This window comes from Kwoniella mangroviensis (genome assembly GCF_000507465.2).
Source record: "Kwoniella mangroviensis CBS 8507 chromosome 1 map unlocalized Ctg01, whole genome shotgun sequence".
In the NCBI taxonomy this organism is placed as follows: domain Eukaryota; kingdom Fungi; phylum Basidiomycota; class Tremellomycetes; order Tremellales; family Cryptococcaceae; genus Kwoniella; species Kwoniella mangrovensis.
This window is the reverse complement of record NW_027062533.1, coordinates 7,871,152-7,888,601: the sequence shown is the minus strand read 5'-3', so window position 1 is coordinate 7,888,601 and position 17,450 is coordinate 7,871,152. Positions and strand designations below refer to the sequence as shown.

The window sequence follows — 17,450 nt, the reverse complement described above, 5'->3', positions numbered from 1 at the left end:
AGCAATCATATCATCCTTCGGGTTGTTCTATTCTGACAGCACAAGATCATCGACCATACCTGGCTTGTGCTACTCAACCCAAGGTATTCAGACAGACTGAAAGGGATCAGTCCCAAATCTCAACACACCAATAATACCAAGATCACCTCTGAGTTCGAGTCTGATCAGTCAAATCGCTTTCCTCTGACATCATGGACGTTCCTCGAATTGTTCGAACGCAAATATCAACCTCGGAGCTCAACCCACCTCAAGAGCTTGTGGAAGGTATGTCCTTTTCACCTTCACCCTTCTTCATTATAACTGTCTAAGCTAATAACTCTTGCCTGCAGCTGTGAACAATGCTACAGTAGGATTATTGGAGATAGTGAAAGCTCTTGGAGAGTATCTGACCTCGACAGAAGACGAAGTACGGCTAAAAGGTGGGTCTTCAATACTCAGCTGTCAGGTTTGAGTTGTCTATTGGGATGATGTAGCTGATGTCTCATGAAAAGGCTTGACTTTTTTGTCAAATACGATGAAAGCTGTTAATCCAACCAAGATCAATCGACAAGCTAGTAAGTCTTTTCTTTTTATCTTTTCCAATTTACTTTGGTTCTTCGGCAGACGAAAGCTGATCTAACTCTTATTGACCTATGATTCTAAGCTCAAACACTTACAAATTTCTACCTTTCCAAACTCGACGATTTCGATTCACTCCCACCGGCTCTAGGCGGTTTAACGGTTTTATCGAAATTATCGACATTCGATGATGATGCTGCTGTAGAAGTGTACAAAGGGTATGTATTCAGATGCCTTGGCATTTTCTTCCAGACTATCAGCTGATAAATGTGATATGTATAGGGTGGTGGAGAACGTCAACATGAAAGCTTATATCCAAGCTACGAGACATCTCGTTTACGTCTTGTTCGATAGTCTATTGGCTACTCATAGGAATGGTAAGCCAATCTCCTCATACTGAGAATAGCCTCCTCAATATCATCTCCAATGTTACTGACGATCCGTCCTGTGTCATAGCACTAAAAGCTTTGGGGACATCATTCCTGAATAGCTATACAAAGATGGTAGATGGTGAGAAGGATCCTCGAAATCTCATGCTGCTATTCTCGATAGATAGAGTAATACTATTAGAATTCGATGTCAAGGATCATATCGAGGTCAGCTATCTTATTTGAGAAACTGATGAACGGGTCAAGCTGATTCGACTTGTAATATAGGACTTCTTCGATATCACATTCTGTTACTTCCCTATAACATTCCGACCACCACCTAACGATCCTTATGGAATAACTGCTGATGATCTCAAATTGGCTTTGAGGAAATGTATGGCTTCTTCCCCTTACTTCGCTAGGATGGCTTTACCACTATTTTTAGAGAAGTTCGCTACCCTCACTGGACCTAGTATGGTAAGTCAAATAACATCCCTCTATGTTTTACAGATCTTGTTGTTTGTTCGATATAAGCTGATATATGTGTGAATGGATATAGAAAGATTTACAACTATCGATAGCTGCTTGTTTACCTGTCTATGGGGCTGATGCTGTTAGGGAAAGAGGTGTTGAACTTTGGGAAGGAATTAAGACTGAGGTGAGTTTCACAACTTCCATAGTCCCTCTGCTTCATCCCTTTTCCTCCTTTCGGCATGTGTGCGTGGGTATACTAACGATTACTGTAGATATTGTACTCATCGGATACGTCCATTGAAGCAGCTGCTTTATCTGCATTAGAATCTCTCATACGGACGTTATATCCCACAGAATCGGATGCTCCTTCAGGCTTAGCTCAAGATATCATAAAAGAATGTCTTGAAATACTGAATGAACCAGACAAGAACCAGGCCGTGGCTGCGACTAAAATCCTAGCAGCTATATTCCGTGCTTCTCGTAAGTCAGCTAGCACGCTACTACTCCCGTGGATGCCTGATGTAGCTGACGATTTGGCTTCCTATCGATAGCTTCAGCCGGTAGATTCGCACTTTCACAGGCACTTCCTCAACTATTCCGTCAATTCAACTCACCCTCCGTTCCATCTCATCGATCACCCATCCTCTCAACCATCTCTTCACTTCTTGTAGCTGTTCAGTCTGTCTACGCTTCACCCACTTCTCAAAGGAGACAGCATGAAGAGAAATCGCTAGATCCATATCATACTGGTATACTTGATGTGTTAAGAGAAGGATTACGGACTGAGGGATTGAAGAGTCCAGCTATCAAGGGATGTACAGCTTGTGTGCAGATACCTGGATTTTGGGACAGAGAGGATATGGAAAATGTCGTTAGGGGTTTGGATGATGTTTTAGTGAATGATGAGGATCCGGAAATAAGGTGAGCTTGTCGATCTCCAGTTCTCATATAAAAGCCAGCGATTTCGCAGTTGGACTGTCCCAAATCAATTTTAACATGACAATAGAGAGGATTGGCTGACAAATCTTGGATTTGTTTAGACCCGAAGTCATCAAATCTCTCACTACCATCTCAGTACATCACTCCACAATAATCGAATCACTCACATTACCACTACTATTCCACAACTTGCCTGATTCGGCACCACCTGCATCAGATCATCTGCACAGAGAGAAGTATCGGTCTATCTTATCGTCTCTTACTGAATTATGCGTCGCACCGGCATTATTCCAAACTTTGGTCATAAGGATAACGACGAAATTGGATTTACTATCTACTTCTTCTTTTTCAACATCGAATGAAGTAGATGAGACCATGGACGAGGCCGAATCCGAATTCGATCTGAGAGAATGTAATATTGCCTATAGTTGGGATTTATTGATTACCTTACAGCGGGTGGTAGATAAGAAGATTAAAGAGAAACATCAAGATCTAATTAGGTACTTCGATCAGATCGTACCTCGTTTGTTTACACTGGTGGTTGGTGCTTCGACTTCCAGGGATGATAAGGCTTTGTTCAGGGATAGAAGGTTAATTGGAATTGTGGCGAGATTGGTGGAGAGCCTGGTGTGGGAATTGAATGCAGAGTGAGCTCAGCTGAAGATTTCTAGGGAGTCCATCAGCTGATCTGTAAATTTGTACTGGATTGATATAGAAAACAATCACAATGGTTTTCGGCGATTTATCAAGCATTCGAGAAAGGAGATTGGACGGGTGTTGTACATGACAAATCCCAAATTGGACTAGGAGCATCACTATTACGAGTGAGTTGATTTTGATAGACTAGCTGCCGTTTGTGCGAGACTGATGATGGGGCAACAGAACGGAACTTCGTCCGCCGAGCAGGATCTGATAGCGTTGTATGCTGGTACAATACAGGGATTGAAAGGGGATGTGAGTCTGCTTCAACTGAATCATCGGATAGCTCTAGCTGATGTTGAAACATACACAGAAGGCCGTCTTACCGTTCTCTTCACCAGAGACATTTTTGAGCTCTAAGATACATTGGACGATCAATGTAGCTAGGGATAACTGGCAGGTGAAATGGAGTCTGGATCTGATTTGCGCTTTTGTCAATAAACGCGAGAATGGTGAATTGAGCGTCAAATTTCGTAAACAATTCAGACATCAGCTGACCTAAGATTCCTATATAGCGTTAAAAGAATCTCTCGAGACCATACTAGACAGCGTGTGGTCACTTGAGATCCAAGATACTTCGAAAGATCTCGAAATAAGGCTTAGAGGTTTATCAGTGTACTTATATGTGAGCTGTTGTAAGCTGAAGGGTCATAGCGATAATCAGCTGACTCTGAATGATAGATGATCAAAGCCCTATCTCTCCTTCGATCGCCCCTAGCATATACCGCTCTAGAGCGTGTGCTAGATATACTGAGTCTTTCCAATCTGGATCCTGAATTCGTACCGTTTGCTGCTGCTGGATTTGGTATTTTGGCACAAGGAAAGGGTAATGGTCATTTGACTGCCAAGGTCAGTTCTCCTTACTATCATATCCCATCTGGTGCCTTGATGGTGTGAGAACTAAGGCTGATGAAAGGTGATTTCTGTAACAGTTACTGTTCGCTCAGAAATTGTGGAATTTCGTTTTACCTAAATTGATCGAAGGTGACAAAGAAGCCTCAGGTGAGCTATTCAGGCAGCGAACATCGAATTTTGCTCAGATAGCTGATGATATGACTATGATATAGGTACAGGACGACTGGTATATCTGGTAGCATTTGCAAGTCTCCTGCCTCTTGTTCCAGCTTCGTTGTGCTTAGCAGACTTGAATACTGTACGTCCATTTCTGCTGTCTCGTCTTGTTCGGTGATTGCGGAACTGCAAGCTGATTCACGGTCATTGTGATTTCATTAGATTCTCCCATTAATCTTACGTTCCTTATCACTGCCTGATCCCCATCAAAGAGTCAACGCCATTACTACCTTGACGTCTGTACTTGAGACTGCAAGTGATTCGAAAGAAGTTGATAAGGCTATACATATCCATGCGGAGGTCATGGTAGATGCTTTGTTGAAGAGCGCAGTAAGGCAGGAGGGTGTACCCACTTCAGGAGTGAGTAGATGAAATCACTGTAATCAGAGTACAGTACTGGAAAAGAAACATGTTGCTGATGACTGGTAAAATCTACTCGTTTACTTCGTGCCTTGTACTTGAGCAGAAAGTAAGAAGTATAGCATTATCCTGTCTATCCCTCTTCCCGGATATAACACGATTCGAAACCCTGCATAAACACAAATCTATAGTGATTAAAGAATTAGGTAAAACGCTCGATGATCCCTTGAGGACTGTTAGGAAGGAAGCTGTTGAATGCAGAGCCAAATGGTATAGGTATGGGAATGCGACGTAGACTGCAGAGATAGACGGTGGCTATGCATTAAGTTACTTGTATCCAGAAACCGAGGATTGAGAAACAAAGCGATTAGGATGAGATCCTAATCAACCTGAAACACGATTAGGAATCAATAGGAAACGAGCGGATGCTGTGCCGTCATCGTTGTGATTCAGGGATGGAGCGCTGTTACCCCGCTCGAACCCCCTCATTTCCCTCGTTCTCACCTCATCACTCGTCAACGCGACCATACCCACCGTCATCATACACTATCCCATACTCGCAATATCAGCATCCATTCAGCTAGACCTTATTATCTCATACCTACTCTAGCAACAAGCAAGTGCTACGACCATAAGTCCAGCGTCATCGCCATCATGGCACCCGTCACTCTCCCTCCCTCGTTCTACAATTCCTTCTGGTCACCAGACTACAGATCAGGTTTGGAGAAACTGTTCAGAGCATTGGAACAAGGATGTCTAGAGGATGATGATGTAGAAGCATTCATCGATGTATGTTCATTCCTCCAAATCTTCTCCTGTTTATACCATACATATCTACACCTTCTCTGCCCTTCGAGATTGTTTGGTATTGTAAGCTGATAGCGATAATGTGTGAAGTCCCAGATCAAATCCCACCTTATCCTCTCCCAATCCCTCCTTAATCCACCTCTTCCCACCGTCTCCCCCGAATCTTCTTCCTCGCTCCAACATACGCTCCTTTCTCTCCGAGGCGCCTCATCAGCCCGTGGAGAAGCTCATCGCGCACTTGCTCAGGAGCTGGAGCAGAGGGTATTGAGTGGGTTTAGGAATTGGAAAGAACGACATGAAGTGAGAGTCAAGGAGGCTAGAACGGATATGCTGGGAAAAGGTGGTGTGGTGGGAGTTTGGGAGAAGGAGAATGGGAAGTTGGGTCAGGTGAGAGGTGCTATATCTTTCTCCTTGGCTGAATCGGCGAAGCTCACAAAATTCCCATCACAGCTTCACCAGACATACGTGAACAAATCCCGTGCTGCCGATGATAGCGAGGACGAGTGAGCTTGACTGTTCGAGAGCTTGTAAAATCAGGCAGCTGACCTCATCATTTCCTATCTCAGTGCCAAATTTGCCCCAGCAACAGCTCGTTCCCCTCCTCCAGACAACTATACCTCTTCACCCAAAGTTCACCATAGAAGCCCGAGCACCAACCTCCGTCGAACAGGAACAGTAGCTGACCGAATTTCAGAGAAACTGCGAGCAGCTTCAGTCCAAAGCTCACCTCCAGGAATACAATCTAGTCCATCTAAACACCGACCTGTCCTTTCGATCGATGGAAAGGAACTGCCACCCCCTCCCAGTCCTTTACGACCCGTCATCAACAGTCCCGATGGGATCGTTAGCCCAACCAGTCCAACCAGAGAAGAACGATTTGTTCCTCCGACCGATCCGGATGGCAAACCATTCATCCATTCTTCTTCCGGTGGGCCACCAGTCCCATCAAAGGCTGGTCCATTTTCACCTTCCACCTCCATCAACGCCAGGGAAGAACCAATCCTATTATCAGGCTTATCTCTGACCCCTCAAGCACTGAAAGACCTCTTACAGCGATTTGATGCCTACTTGTTGACAACCCTCGCACCATACTCCGACGCCCCTTTCTCCCAATCTAACAGATCAAATGCGGCTTTAGCATCCAGACAGAGAAGTACCATCTTAGGCACGTACGAAAAAACATTTTCGGGTGAAGAGATTGTAGAATGGTTGAAAGAAAATGTCGAAGGTCTCGGAGGCGATTGGGAAAGATGTGTGGAAGCTTCAAGTGAATTATACAAACTGGGTTACTTCTCAAGGATTGGTGTAGGAAGAGGATTTGATTCTTCGGAAGATACGTATTTCGTGTTGAAATCTCAACAACAGCAATCTGGACAATCTCATCTTCCAGGTGGAATATCGATTAATCAAGCCAATGAAGCTTTAGCTTCCATCGGTATCAATACTCCCCTCTCACCTTCGACTGCAACCAACGCCCTTCCAGGTTTGCTCAAATTTTATTTACCCGCTTCTCTGGGCAATTCAGATGAGCCTCAACATGTCAGATTGAGGAAGGAGGCTAATAAAGCTGATGATGCGTATAAAGAAGGTATAAGAACTGCTGAAGAGACAAGGTTGGAGATGGAAGAATCTATAGAGAGGGGACTGAGATTATGGGAAAGATGGGAAAGGGAGCGATTGCTGGCTGTGAAGACAGGTAAGCTATTGGAAAAGCTAGAGCCATAAGAAAATAAGCTTACGTGTTGGACTCCGCCATGATCAGTTTTGAAACATTATGACGAAGCTTTGGCCAAGTTGCCTCAGAAATTGAGGGAATTGCAACAAGGTACTACTCTAGGTGTCGAAGCGTTCAATCCTGAAGCAGAGTGAGTTGCCGATGCGATGTTAGAGAAGGCAGCAACTGACAAAATGATCCGATAGCATCAAGGCCCTCATCGAAGGTAATCGGACCGGACCTTTCGTACGTCGAACGAAAATAGCATTACATTGAGATTTCGCTGATTTTTTAAAAACCTCCGTAGCGACCCCACCCCCACATCTACGAATCGCTTGAAACAGACATCCCCGATGTCAACTTTGGTATCGACCTACGAAGGTGGTCAGGCGAACACGGATGGAAATCGCTCGTGTCTGCTCCTCCTCAACCCAAAGGTGCGATACCTGAGGCTTTAGAAGCTTTGTTGAAGGCTTTGACGGAGATGTACGAAGGTGTACCTGACGATGGTGAGTTTACCATATCTCTGTTTATCTTCTTAACGCTGATCATCATCACATTCCTAGAACGACGAAGATCATGGATTTACGAAGTACCACTTAACGAAACACACATGCTTAGAAATGCTATCAACAACCCTCAAATTCCTGTTGAAGATCTCATCACTATAATCAAGAAATTCAACTTGCCCATCGCAGCTGGCGCCGTCAAACTTTACTTGTTGGAGCTTAATCCACCTGTATTAGGATGGGAAGGTTGGGAAGATGCGAAAGCCGTTTATCCTGCTAGTAAGTCAGCGATATATAGATCGCGAATCTCACCAGCTGATGGTATCTTTTGTCATAGTCGGAGCGGATCAAGAGAGAGATATGACTAGTGCTGTTTCTTCTGTACTTGGTCGATTACCTGGATCACAGCTGTATGTGCTGGATGCAGTGATTAAGCATTTCAGGGAGTGAGTCTAATAACCTGTGGTGCTCGTTATCTATCGGTATTAGAGCTGATCAAATGCATTACATGACATAGTCTGGTTGACAATACCAAGAGCGCCGAATCAAACGAAGTATACGTAACCAAACTTGCCTTATCAGTGGGAAGAAGTGAGCTAGTCTTTCAGCTCTCTGTCTTGAAAGTTTTCGGCTCGGCTGATGTTTCTCCTTAGCCGTTCTGAGACCTCAATACGAAAACGACTTGACCATTGGCGATCGAACTCCATCACTATTCCTTGCCGATCTCATCAACCACTACTCCGCCTTGTTCCCCTCTTTGATAGAGAAGAAGAAGAAAGAGGCTGATCGAATCATGCCTGTACGCAAGAGAACGGCATTAGTAGACCAAAGGATCTCGAGATCCTCGTTGAGCGGTGAAAAAGATCCTCAACATCTCTTGGAAATACAACATTGCTTACAACACCCACAGAGGGCTGCATCACCCAGCCCGGTAGGTAAGAACGATGCACCACCTCATCTTGGTTCTGCACTGGGCTTCGGTCCACCTTTGGAAGACCTCAAGAATGATAGTCGCAATTTCACCAGTGCCGAAAAAGGTAAAGAGAAAGAGCAAAATGCTCGTGTAGTCTCTCCCACTCCTGCACCTGAGGCACCCGTAGCCCCTCCTGCAGAGAAAGATGAAGATCGACCACCAATGTTCAAGGAACCTGAATCTGATTCACGCCCCACAACGCCAACTGAAGGTTTCGTGCCCCCACCTACAGCTTCCTATCAACCTCAAAACTCCAATACTCGATCGTCTACTCCTACAGAACCATTCATACCTCCCACCTCAGCTACTGAGGGCAGAGCACCTACTCCACCTGTTGTGAAGGATACAGCAGCTGAAGATGGGGTGATCGGAGGTGGATCCAGCTCGGGGGGATTGAAGAGAGCCACGTCGGGCGAAGCATCTAGACTGAGAGGACCGCGAGGTAAGTGCTTCTCGTGGCGCTTTGAATTCACGTCTCCATCTGTTTGAGAATGAGAGCTGATGTTTGGTTTGTCACAGGAGCGAGAGGGCCTCGACCTGCAGGAGGGAGAGTTCCCTCTCACACCGGTGGAGTCCCTAGTATATCAGCCATAGTTACCTCTTACGCGGACGATAGACCCGAATCACCCAGTACGAACCCACCTGAAAGTGCGACCGGGTCTGGGTCAGCAAGGAGCAGAGAACCTAGTAGACCTAGTTCTCCGGCTGTTGGTACGCCCACTTCTGCTCAGGGATCGAATGATGGTGGAGCGGGATTGAAGAGAGCTAGTAGGACTAACGTGGGTATCTCTCGTCTCTCGATTTATGGAATGTAGGGTAAGTGAAGCTGACTTTATGACGTGCAGTTCGGTCATGGTACGAGGGGTAGTGTCAGTGCGATGGCAGCTAGATTCGAGAACAAGCAATAGATAGTCATTACGACTGTAATGAGAACGATAAATGAAAGAGAAAATGGACACATGATCATTGCTTTCTAGGTGGATAGTTCTGAGAATGAGGTGTATGTTAGATACTGCTATATCAGTAACGATGTGATTTATGATGAATGCAATTATTAGATTGATGAATTCTGGTGATCGCCATTCAAGCCGATGCAACTCCAGATCTCGGTTTATGGGGCGCAATGTGTCAGAGATCTAAGCTAGGGCGGATCTAGTGGTATCATAGAGAGATTCACTTGACGACCATCAATGATCCTTGTCAGCGTATGCTACCGTGTCATTCTCGAGCACATCGTCGATATCATATGCAGGTGCTCATGCGGGGTGATGCATATATACATGAACGGTAGCTTGACATATTTGAAACGAAGAATCATTCAAATATATACCATTCCACAATATAGTCAACCATGAGCAACATCCGAACTATCACTCTAAACGATGGAGTAGAAATCCCAGTACTAGCATTCGGAACAGGTTGCAATTTTTTTTCCTACATCGTCTTATCTAAGACCTCCAATCAATGCGTTGAAGGACGAAGTGAGCTGATGATGTACTCTTATGTAAATAGGTACAGCACAAGCTTGGACGGATACTTCACCCATTGTTACTCTAGCCCTCCAGAAGGGTTATAGGCATTTCGATTGTGCGTGGCATTATAAGAACGGGGTATATACTGGGAAAGCACTGAAAGAGAGTGGTATACCAAGAGAGAAGGTAAGAGATCGTTCCGTCCGTTCGCCATGTCTCGACATTCTTTGATGCATGTTGATATTGATTGAGGGTCGTTGTTAGATCTTCATCACTTGCAAAATCGGTAGTTTCGATGATGATCCATCTGAATTCGATACTAGGAAATTTGTGGATGCGGTTCTCAAAGATGTGAGTGATGACGATATATACGGATAAAATCTAGTATGGATAGGACTGAAATGCTGCAATTTGGATGTTAGCTTCAAGTGGAATATATCGATTTACTAGTTGTAAGCTGTATCTGTAATCAGCAAGACATTTGAACTCACTATCTTGACATAAAATCGGTTCCAGCTTCACGCGGATATCTTAGTAGGATCGATAACACAGGCTTGGAAAGCGATGGAAGAAATCAAGAAAGAAGGATTAGCACGTTCAATAGGTTTATCCAATTTCTCGACCAAATCGCTTGAAGAGATATTGAGTATCTGCGAGGTAAGCTTCACTTTGATGCTCCATGTTCTTTCAGTATTGGCCATTCAAGTACTGCCATTACAACAGGCTGCTTACCCATATATAACTTTTGTTCGTAGATCAAACCGTCCATTAACCAAATTTAGTTTCACCCCTACTCCCTTTCCACCTATCTACCTACCTTACTTCCGCTATGTGACAAATACGATATCAAGATCGCCGCATATGGCAGTCTCATGTCGTTAGTCAGACATCGCGGTGGTCCAGTCGATGAGGTGGTTGAACATATATGTCATGAGAGGGGGATGAAGGAGACTGGGGGACAAGTACTACTACGATGGGCTCAGCAGATCACAGAAGGGATAGTCATCACGTAAGTCCAAACATCTTTGCATCTCATAAGTTGTGGTATGCAGGTGAGTTAGAGTGATGACGAGGCTTATCGGAAGTACGACGAATAAACCTGATCGAATGGTCGAACAAATCCTACCGTTCCTAGAAGTTATTTCGGATAATCGATTATCCCAAAAACATCTCGATGAGATTAGTGCAGCAGGAGCCGAGCGACCTTTCAGATTCTGGGGAACCAATTGGCCATATTTTGTCAGTCACTTCTACCTCCATCTTTCCGATACGGTGAATACCGATGCTGATTTGGGATTTGATACAGATGCAAGGTGAAGGAGGTATACAGGCTTGTCCTGAGGATGCTACGCATAGAAATAAACCGGGTATCAATGGTGGAAGGGGATGGTAAGGTATTATTGGAAAGTATTCGGATGTTGCAGAAAATGTTATATGAATTCCTGTCGGACCGGTCACCTCGCTTGGATCATGGTCCTCCACACCTAACTTGTATTGACAACTGCAAGCGAACTTCTCTGATGATCGTCTCTAGCGTTACTATATAAAGTGAGCGTTTCAGCCGTCGGCTATCAGTCAAATATTCTCTGTCTCTGGGCATACGATGACCTGATATAACCACGAATAAGATACAGAATGTTCTGTAGACGAATAATGCCAGTTGCAAGGTTTCTCGGCAATCTCCACGAGATCCTCAATTCGACAAGTTGTCCAAAAATAACCCCTTGCCCCTCCTCTGGGATCCGTTGTTTTACAGTATATAACATCGGGGTCCGTCAGGCACGGCTGGAGTGACGCAGACGAAAACAAATATTTTGTTATTAACCCAAGCGAAGCGAGGTTGTTTTTTAGCTAGCTTCGATGAAAATTTCTACTCGAATGCTAGTAACGTACGTCGGTCTCACCATTACCAGTTTCCCTCTTTTCGTACCATGAATTTCATCTATGTAGTTCGCTTAAGACCAGTACTTTTGTACCAATATCTTGAACTTCATTGGGGCTCTTCTCTGGAGAAAAGATAAGCAAGCGAATCCGACTAAAAATAGATATCAACCAGATTTCAACGAAATTGCGTCTTTCGCATTCCTTCGACCAGGTCTTCACGTTTTCGGTAGATCCACAGATTGTCTATCATATTCATAGCGGACGGCGTCTTCTAGGCTCTGCCAGTAATTTCTTACTTCAGTGACCAACATGTCCGAGGGTTCATCGTCAAACTCGACGGCTCAATATCCCGCCAAAGGGCCTTACTCGACTCAAGCTGTCCAAGAATCAATCCAAAGGGAACAAATTGGATTAGGACCATATGCCTCTAGACCTGATGGTCAAGCTCAGGTAGTCGGTGACATCGTCGCTCCTCCCAAGCACTTTAGGCTCTTGAGTTTGGGTGAGTAGCTTCCCCCTCAGTGGATGCTTCAGGATAGCTAATCACCCTTGTATGGATTTCATAGTCGGTTTGGCATATGCTATTCTCAACTCATGGACTGCCATGGCAGCTTCCCTTTCGATCGCTCTACCTTCGGGAGGACCAACGGCAGTCATCTGGGGTATCGTTCCCTCGTTTATTGGTAACTTGGCTATGGCAGCTAGTATGGCGGAAATCTGTCATGTTTATCCTACTTCCGGTGGACAGTACCATTGGGCTGCTATATTATCTCCTGCTCATATGGCTCCTGTGAGTCATCTTCTCAATTTGTCTGACAACTTATCCTCCCACCTGCTCCGTTTTACCCCCTTTGCAACATCTTGTCACCGAACCTGCAATCTCCCTCCTGCTTACTGCCTTACGCGAGAAAAGCTGACTGATTGTGACGACTTAACGCACTTAGGCAATCTCATGGATATGCGGTTGGTTCGCCGTAGCAGGCTGGTGGGCTCTCACAGCCACGGCAGGATCTCTCGCCGGATCACTGATCACTGGAGTTATCGCTCTGCTACATCCAAATTACGAAGTGGAAAGATGGCACATCTTCTTAATCTACATTGCCTACTCTCTCGGTGCATGTGCATTGAACATCTTCGGATTGAGATTATTACCCAAGATCAATCAAACGGCTATCTTCTGGTAAGTCCAAGCCATTCAATCATTTTCAACCATATGTACTCGTGTCAAAGCTAATTTGCTTGTACATAGGTCTTTAACGGGAGCCGTGATTATCATCATTGTTTGTCTATCTACCGCTTCGCCAGATTTCCAATCGGGAGATTTCGTGTTCAAAACTTATATCAATGAGACGGGCTGGAATGATGGTGTAGCATGGATTCTTGGGTTACTACAAAGTACGTTGCTTGCCATCCCATCGGGTCAAACGAAATACTCCCTTCATTTCCGGAAGTGTATGACCGTAGCTTCGAGCTGATCTTATCGTTTTTGATAGGTTCATTCGGTCTGACAGGGTATGATGCCGTGTCACACATGGTAGAAGAAATGCCCAACCCTCATCTCAACGCACCCAAAACGATGATTCTCGCAGTCTGTATCGGTGCATCGTCATCGTTTATCTTCTTGATCTGTTTATTGTTCGGTATCAAGGATGTCAGCGTGGTGAACGAATCTGCTGCTGGAGCGTTGTTGGAGAGTATGTATCAAGCGACTCAATCTAAAGCTGGAGCCGTTTGTCTTCAGGTGAGTGTTGTATCTGTTCTACATTCTGCTGTTATTCAAGTGAATATGGGTCGTTGTTAGTGTACTGACGACATTCATGTAGATATTCCCGATCATCGCTATGGCGTTCACAGCCCAAGGACTCTTAACAGCTTCTTCCAGAATGTCATATGCTTTTGCTCGTGACCGAGGATTACCTTTCTCTAGAGTATTCGCCATAATGAACAGGAACGGTGTACCCATCCCGTCGGTCATTCTTACTACGTCTTTGGTCGTCATTTTCGGATGTATCTACCTGGGTTCATCGGCAGCTCTGAACGCTATCTTGTCTAGCTCGGTTGTATTCTTGAATATCTCCTATTCCATTCCAAGTGAGTTACAATCTGCTTTTTCAGATACCTTAACTTAGTTGGACTTACTAAAGTTGTTGTCTTTTATAGTTCTGCTGGTCGTCATAAGAGGAAGACACATCTTACGACCTCCCTCACTTCCTGCTCCTACATGGACTCTGGGTCCTGTTCTCGGACCAATCTGTAATTTCGTGAGTATACCAACGATGCTTGACTGTGACATACAGCTAACTCTATCTACAGGTTGGTCTTGCATTCACCTTACTCACTACGGTGTTCTTCCTCTTCCCACCTGATTTACCAGTAACAGGTGAAAACATGAACTACGCAGTGGCAGTACTAGCTTTAGTCTGTAAGTTGTGTTTTTTACTTTACTTGCAGTGGTAACATGCTGATCAAGTATGGTGCTATAGTCATAATTTCCGTTATAACGTGGATTGTCGATGGTCGAAACAACTTTATCGGTCCCAGAGACTTAGGTGCTCTACTCGAATTGGCAAGGAGTGAAGTTGATAGGGATGCTATCAATCTACATTCTCACCATGCTCATACCACGAATGTCGAAAAAGGCCACGGGGAGGTACCTGCGGCTCGCATAGATTAGATCCGATTTATGGTTTCTCGCATAGGGGTTCGACTGAAGATCAAGTAGCATCTATTTTTATGTTACATACAATCCGTCATGCAATTGCAAATGCTTAATCAGTCCCGAACAGTAGCGATTTCTCGTGCTCCAAGTATCATTCCTTTGAAACGATGCTGCCCAGCATGTATGGATGGGATCACGTGATCCGGTCAACCCCGCAAACGCAGATCTGCAAGTCCAAGTCTTCTTGGATTTTTGAGGACAGTTCTGAATTTCAACTCGTATCTCATATAAGCTGGCCAAGATCTAGTTGGGCTATATTATCATGTCGCCTTTACCCGCCAAGCCCGATCTAGAAATCAAGATGGAAGATCACATATCTGACTCCAGCGATGCAGAACTGGAAGCTGCCATCCAAGTCGAGCCTGAAGTCGAACCTGAAGTAGAATCATCAGAACCATCCGCCCCCTCAGCCTCAACATCGTTCAAACTCCCACCGAACCCAATCATGCCCCAGGACCTATCGTTGATCATGGAGATGGTGTCCAAAAATGAAGTGGTCGGATCGTTACCACCTATATCGATGAGTGCTGCTGAGAAAAGGAAATTGGTAGAACAAAGCTTGAAAGGTAAAGGTAAAGACACAGAGACAGAAATACCACAGCAGAAGCTGCAGGAAGAAGAAGAGGATACGGATTCGGACTCTTCGAGTGAATTCGTCACTTCGTCTGAGGATGAGTCAGAGAAAGAAGACGTACCGATGAATCAAGTGCAGCATCAACAGCTTAAGCAGGAATTGGACGAATTTGTTGGATCCTCCAACCATGTAGAGGTCGAGTCTGATTCAGATAGTGACGAGGAAGGAGGAGGAGATGAATCGTATGGAGGACTAGGTCAGATGGGCTTTGAATTCATGGAAGATTCGGAGGATGATGGACCTGCTACTGCTGGACCAATCACGTCGTTACATGAAGCTCCATTACCACCTGTTGCTCAACCTCCGATGATCAAGCTGCCGGAGGGTGAAGGTGTTAGTTTGGCAGGGGAGGTCGTCAGTTGGATGCGGGAGAAGAAGGTAGAAGTGTGGTTGGAGAAGAGGAGGCTTGAAGAGGAGCAGATGAAGATGAAAGAAAAGATAGAGGAGGGAAATGTGTCAGAGCAGAAACAGGATAACAAAGCGGAAGGACCAGCAAACGAAAACGACGATGTAATGGGCGCAACGACCATTGATCAATCGAATGATAAGATCAAATCGGAAACAGAAGATATAAAGGAACATCTTACAGAAGTAGCTGCCCTACAGACAAGTAAAGAAGAAGGAGAAGTCGTCGAAGGAGGAACCGTTCTGCAATCTACTCTAGAAGTTCCAGATACATCCAAGGAACACGAGGAGATAGCGCAACAGCCGAAAAAGACTCTGACTCCTTCCAAGGCTAAAGCAGTCGAACCCAAGTTCACTTCATCAGGTACAGTGGTCGTGCGAGCCATGCAATCACGACCTGGGGCAGCTGATGAGGGATGGCTGGAAGAGGGAAGTGTCTTATGTTGGGAGGATGGACGGGTATTGGGTACTGTGAGTCTTGATGTTCACATAAACTGTATAAATCATTATGCCTATTTCGCTCGATCATACAGGTCATGCTAACAATCTGCTTTCTCACTCCAGGTCCACGAAACATTCGGGCCCCTAACTTCACCATTCTACACCATCCGCTTACCACCCCCACCTTTCCCTTATCCTTCTCCACAATCACTCTCAGCGGGCAGCAAGCTATTCTACCCTATGAATCCTTCTTACCGATCATTCGTCAACATGTTGACCATCCGAGATCCGCGGTTCAAAGGATCGGACGCGTCCAATCTGTACGACGAGGAGATTGGTGAAGATGAGATGGAATGGTCCGATGACGAGATGGAAGCTCAAGCTAAAAGAAGGAGAAAACAACGTAAAGGATCTAAAGCTCCTGGTTCCAAACATGGCACTGTTCAGAATATACCTGGATTACCGAATAGACCTCATTTCGATTATGATCATGATGGATCAGAAACCGCCAGTTTGCACGGAGAAGCAGAAGAGGATAACTGGGAGACTGGAAGTTCGTTCAGTACGAGAAGTAGGAAGGAACCCGAGCCGTATGATATCAACATCGATGATTCTCCTCAAACACAACGTTCTCACCAGAGTCCGAATCAAAGGGGAGGTAGAGGAAGGGGTAGAGGCAGAGGTCAAGGGAGAGATAGAGGACGTGGTAGAGGTGGTTCGGGTGGCGGTGGCGGACGAGGACATGGAAGCAGAGGGTCAAATAGCCATAACAGTAATAACGATCGTCAACAATTTTCATTACCTCTTAATCCAATGATGACTCAACCCCAATATCAACAACAATACAATCCGCAACCCCGACCCCAACAACAATATTATCCTCAACGACAACAACAACAGCAAAATTTCCCGTATTTTCCTCAGCCTCAACAGTCATATCAGTCTTATCCCTATCCCCAGATGGGCTTTACTCAACAACAGCATCAACCACAATATGACAATCATAATGATACTTATGAACCTAATCAACCTTCTACCGGCATGCCTACTTTCCCCAACTATCAGCAACAACAAGGATATCTGCAACAGCAACAGCAGAACTTCGGTTCTCAGAGTGTACCAGCCATCAATCCTCGGTTCGCTGCTCAGTACGCTCAAATGATAAGCAATCAATCACCTCAACAAGGTCAAGGTCAAGCCCAAGGACAACAAGGGTATGGATATGGATATGGATCGCAGAACCAAGATCATCAATATAGCGAGTAATCTCATTGACATTTATCATAGATGTATTATATGCATATTTTCATATCATTAGAAATCGTTATCTACAGTTGCTCATATGAGATAATATACCAGATCAGTTTCTATTCAATGAATGCCTAATCGATCTCCAAACCAGGCTTTCACCTCACCATACTTG

At 44.9% G+C, this 17,450-nt stretch overlaps 6 protein-coding genes across 6 annotated transcripts; all 6 read left to right on the top strand.

The window, feature by feature from the left end:
- Window positions 1–191: 191 nt before the first annotated feature.
- I203_102966 (uncharacterized protein) lies at window positions 192–4,764 on the top strand (the record flags this gene model as incomplete). The annotated part of the gene is made up of 20 exons (XM_065517218.1): window positions 192–264; window positions 330–419; window positions 492–554; window positions 644–776; window positions 841–935; window positions 1,015–1,154; window positions 1,215–1,403; window positions 1,486–1,584; window positions 1,673–1,880; window positions 1,952–2,321; window positions 2,441–2,986; window positions 3,055–3,163; window positions 3,222–3,293; window positions 3,352–3,490; window positions 3,554–3,663; window positions 3,720–3,887; window positions 3,971–4,040; window positions 4,106–4,191; window positions 4,272–4,469; window positions 4,576–4,764. The coding sequence occupies 20 exons, from the start codon at window positions 192–194 to the stop codon at window positions 4,762–4,764; spliced, it is 3,147 nt and encodes a 1,048-aa protein (XP_065374036.1).
- Window positions 4,765–5,123: 359 nt separating this feature from the next.
- I203_102965 (uncharacterized protein) lies at window positions 5,124–9,380 on the top strand (the record flags this gene model as incomplete). The annotated part of the gene is made up of 13 exons (XM_065517217.1): window positions 5,124–5,258; window positions 5,367–5,663; window positions 5,727–5,779; window positions 5,843–6,972; window positions 7,039–7,141; window positions 7,197–7,236; window positions 7,298–7,499; window positions 7,557–7,778; window positions 7,837–7,945; window positions 8,017–8,090; window positions 8,153–8,914; window positions 8,992–9,251; window positions 9,318–9,380. The coding sequence occupies 13 exons, from the start codon at window positions 5,124–5,126 to the stop codon at window positions 9,378–9,380; spliced, it is 3,450 nt and encodes a 1,149-aa protein (XP_065374035.1).
- A 443-nt stretch (window positions 9,381–9,823) lies between these two features.
- I203_102964 (uncharacterized protein) lies at window positions 9,824–10,726 on the top strand (the record flags this gene model as incomplete). Its single annotated transcript, XM_065517216.1, has 6 exons — window positions 9,824–9,890; window positions 9,985–10,130; window positions 10,209–10,295; window positions 10,367–10,396; window positions 10,461–10,601; window positions 10,700–10,726. 6 exons carry the CDS (start codon window positions 9,824–9,826, stop codon window positions 10,724–10,726), a joined length of 498 nt encoding a protein of 165 aa, XP_065374034.1.
- A 90-nt stretch (window positions 10,727–10,816) lies between these two features.
- Window positions 10,817–11,337, top strand: I203_102963 (uncharacterized protein; the record flags this gene model as incomplete). The annotated part of the gene is made up of 3 exons (XM_065517215.1): window positions 10,817–10,953; window positions 11,030–11,183; window positions 11,251–11,337. 3 exons carry the CDS (start codon window positions 10,817–10,819, stop codon window positions 11,335–11,337), a joined length of 378 nt encoding a protein of 125 aa, XP_065374033.1.
- An 800-nt stretch (window positions 11,338–12,137) lies between these two features.
- I203_102962 (uncharacterized protein) lies at window positions 12,138–14,502 on the top strand (the record flags this gene model as incomplete). The annotated part of the gene is made up of 9 exons (XM_019147241.1): window positions 12,138–12,330; window positions 12,395–12,618; window positions 12,773–13,008; window positions 13,078–13,223; window positions 13,322–13,569; window positions 13,652–13,919; window positions 13,989–14,089; window positions 14,142–14,250; window positions 14,312–14,502. 9 exons carry the CDS (start codon window positions 12,138–12,140, stop codon window positions 14,500–14,502), a joined length of 1,716 nt encoding a protein of 571 aa, XP_019003791.1.
- Window positions 14,503–14,809: 307 nt separating this feature from the next.
- On the top strand, window positions 14,810–17,293 carry I203_102961 (uncharacterized protein; the record flags this gene model as incomplete). Its single annotated transcript, XM_019147240.1, has 2 exons — window positions 14,810–16,057; window positions 16,151–17,293. The coding sequence occupies 2 exons, from the start codon at window positions 14,810–14,812 to the stop codon at window positions 17,291–17,293; spliced, it is 2,391 nt and encodes a 796-aa protein (XP_019003790.1).
- Between the last annotated feature and the right edge of the window lie 157 nt (window positions 17,294–17,450).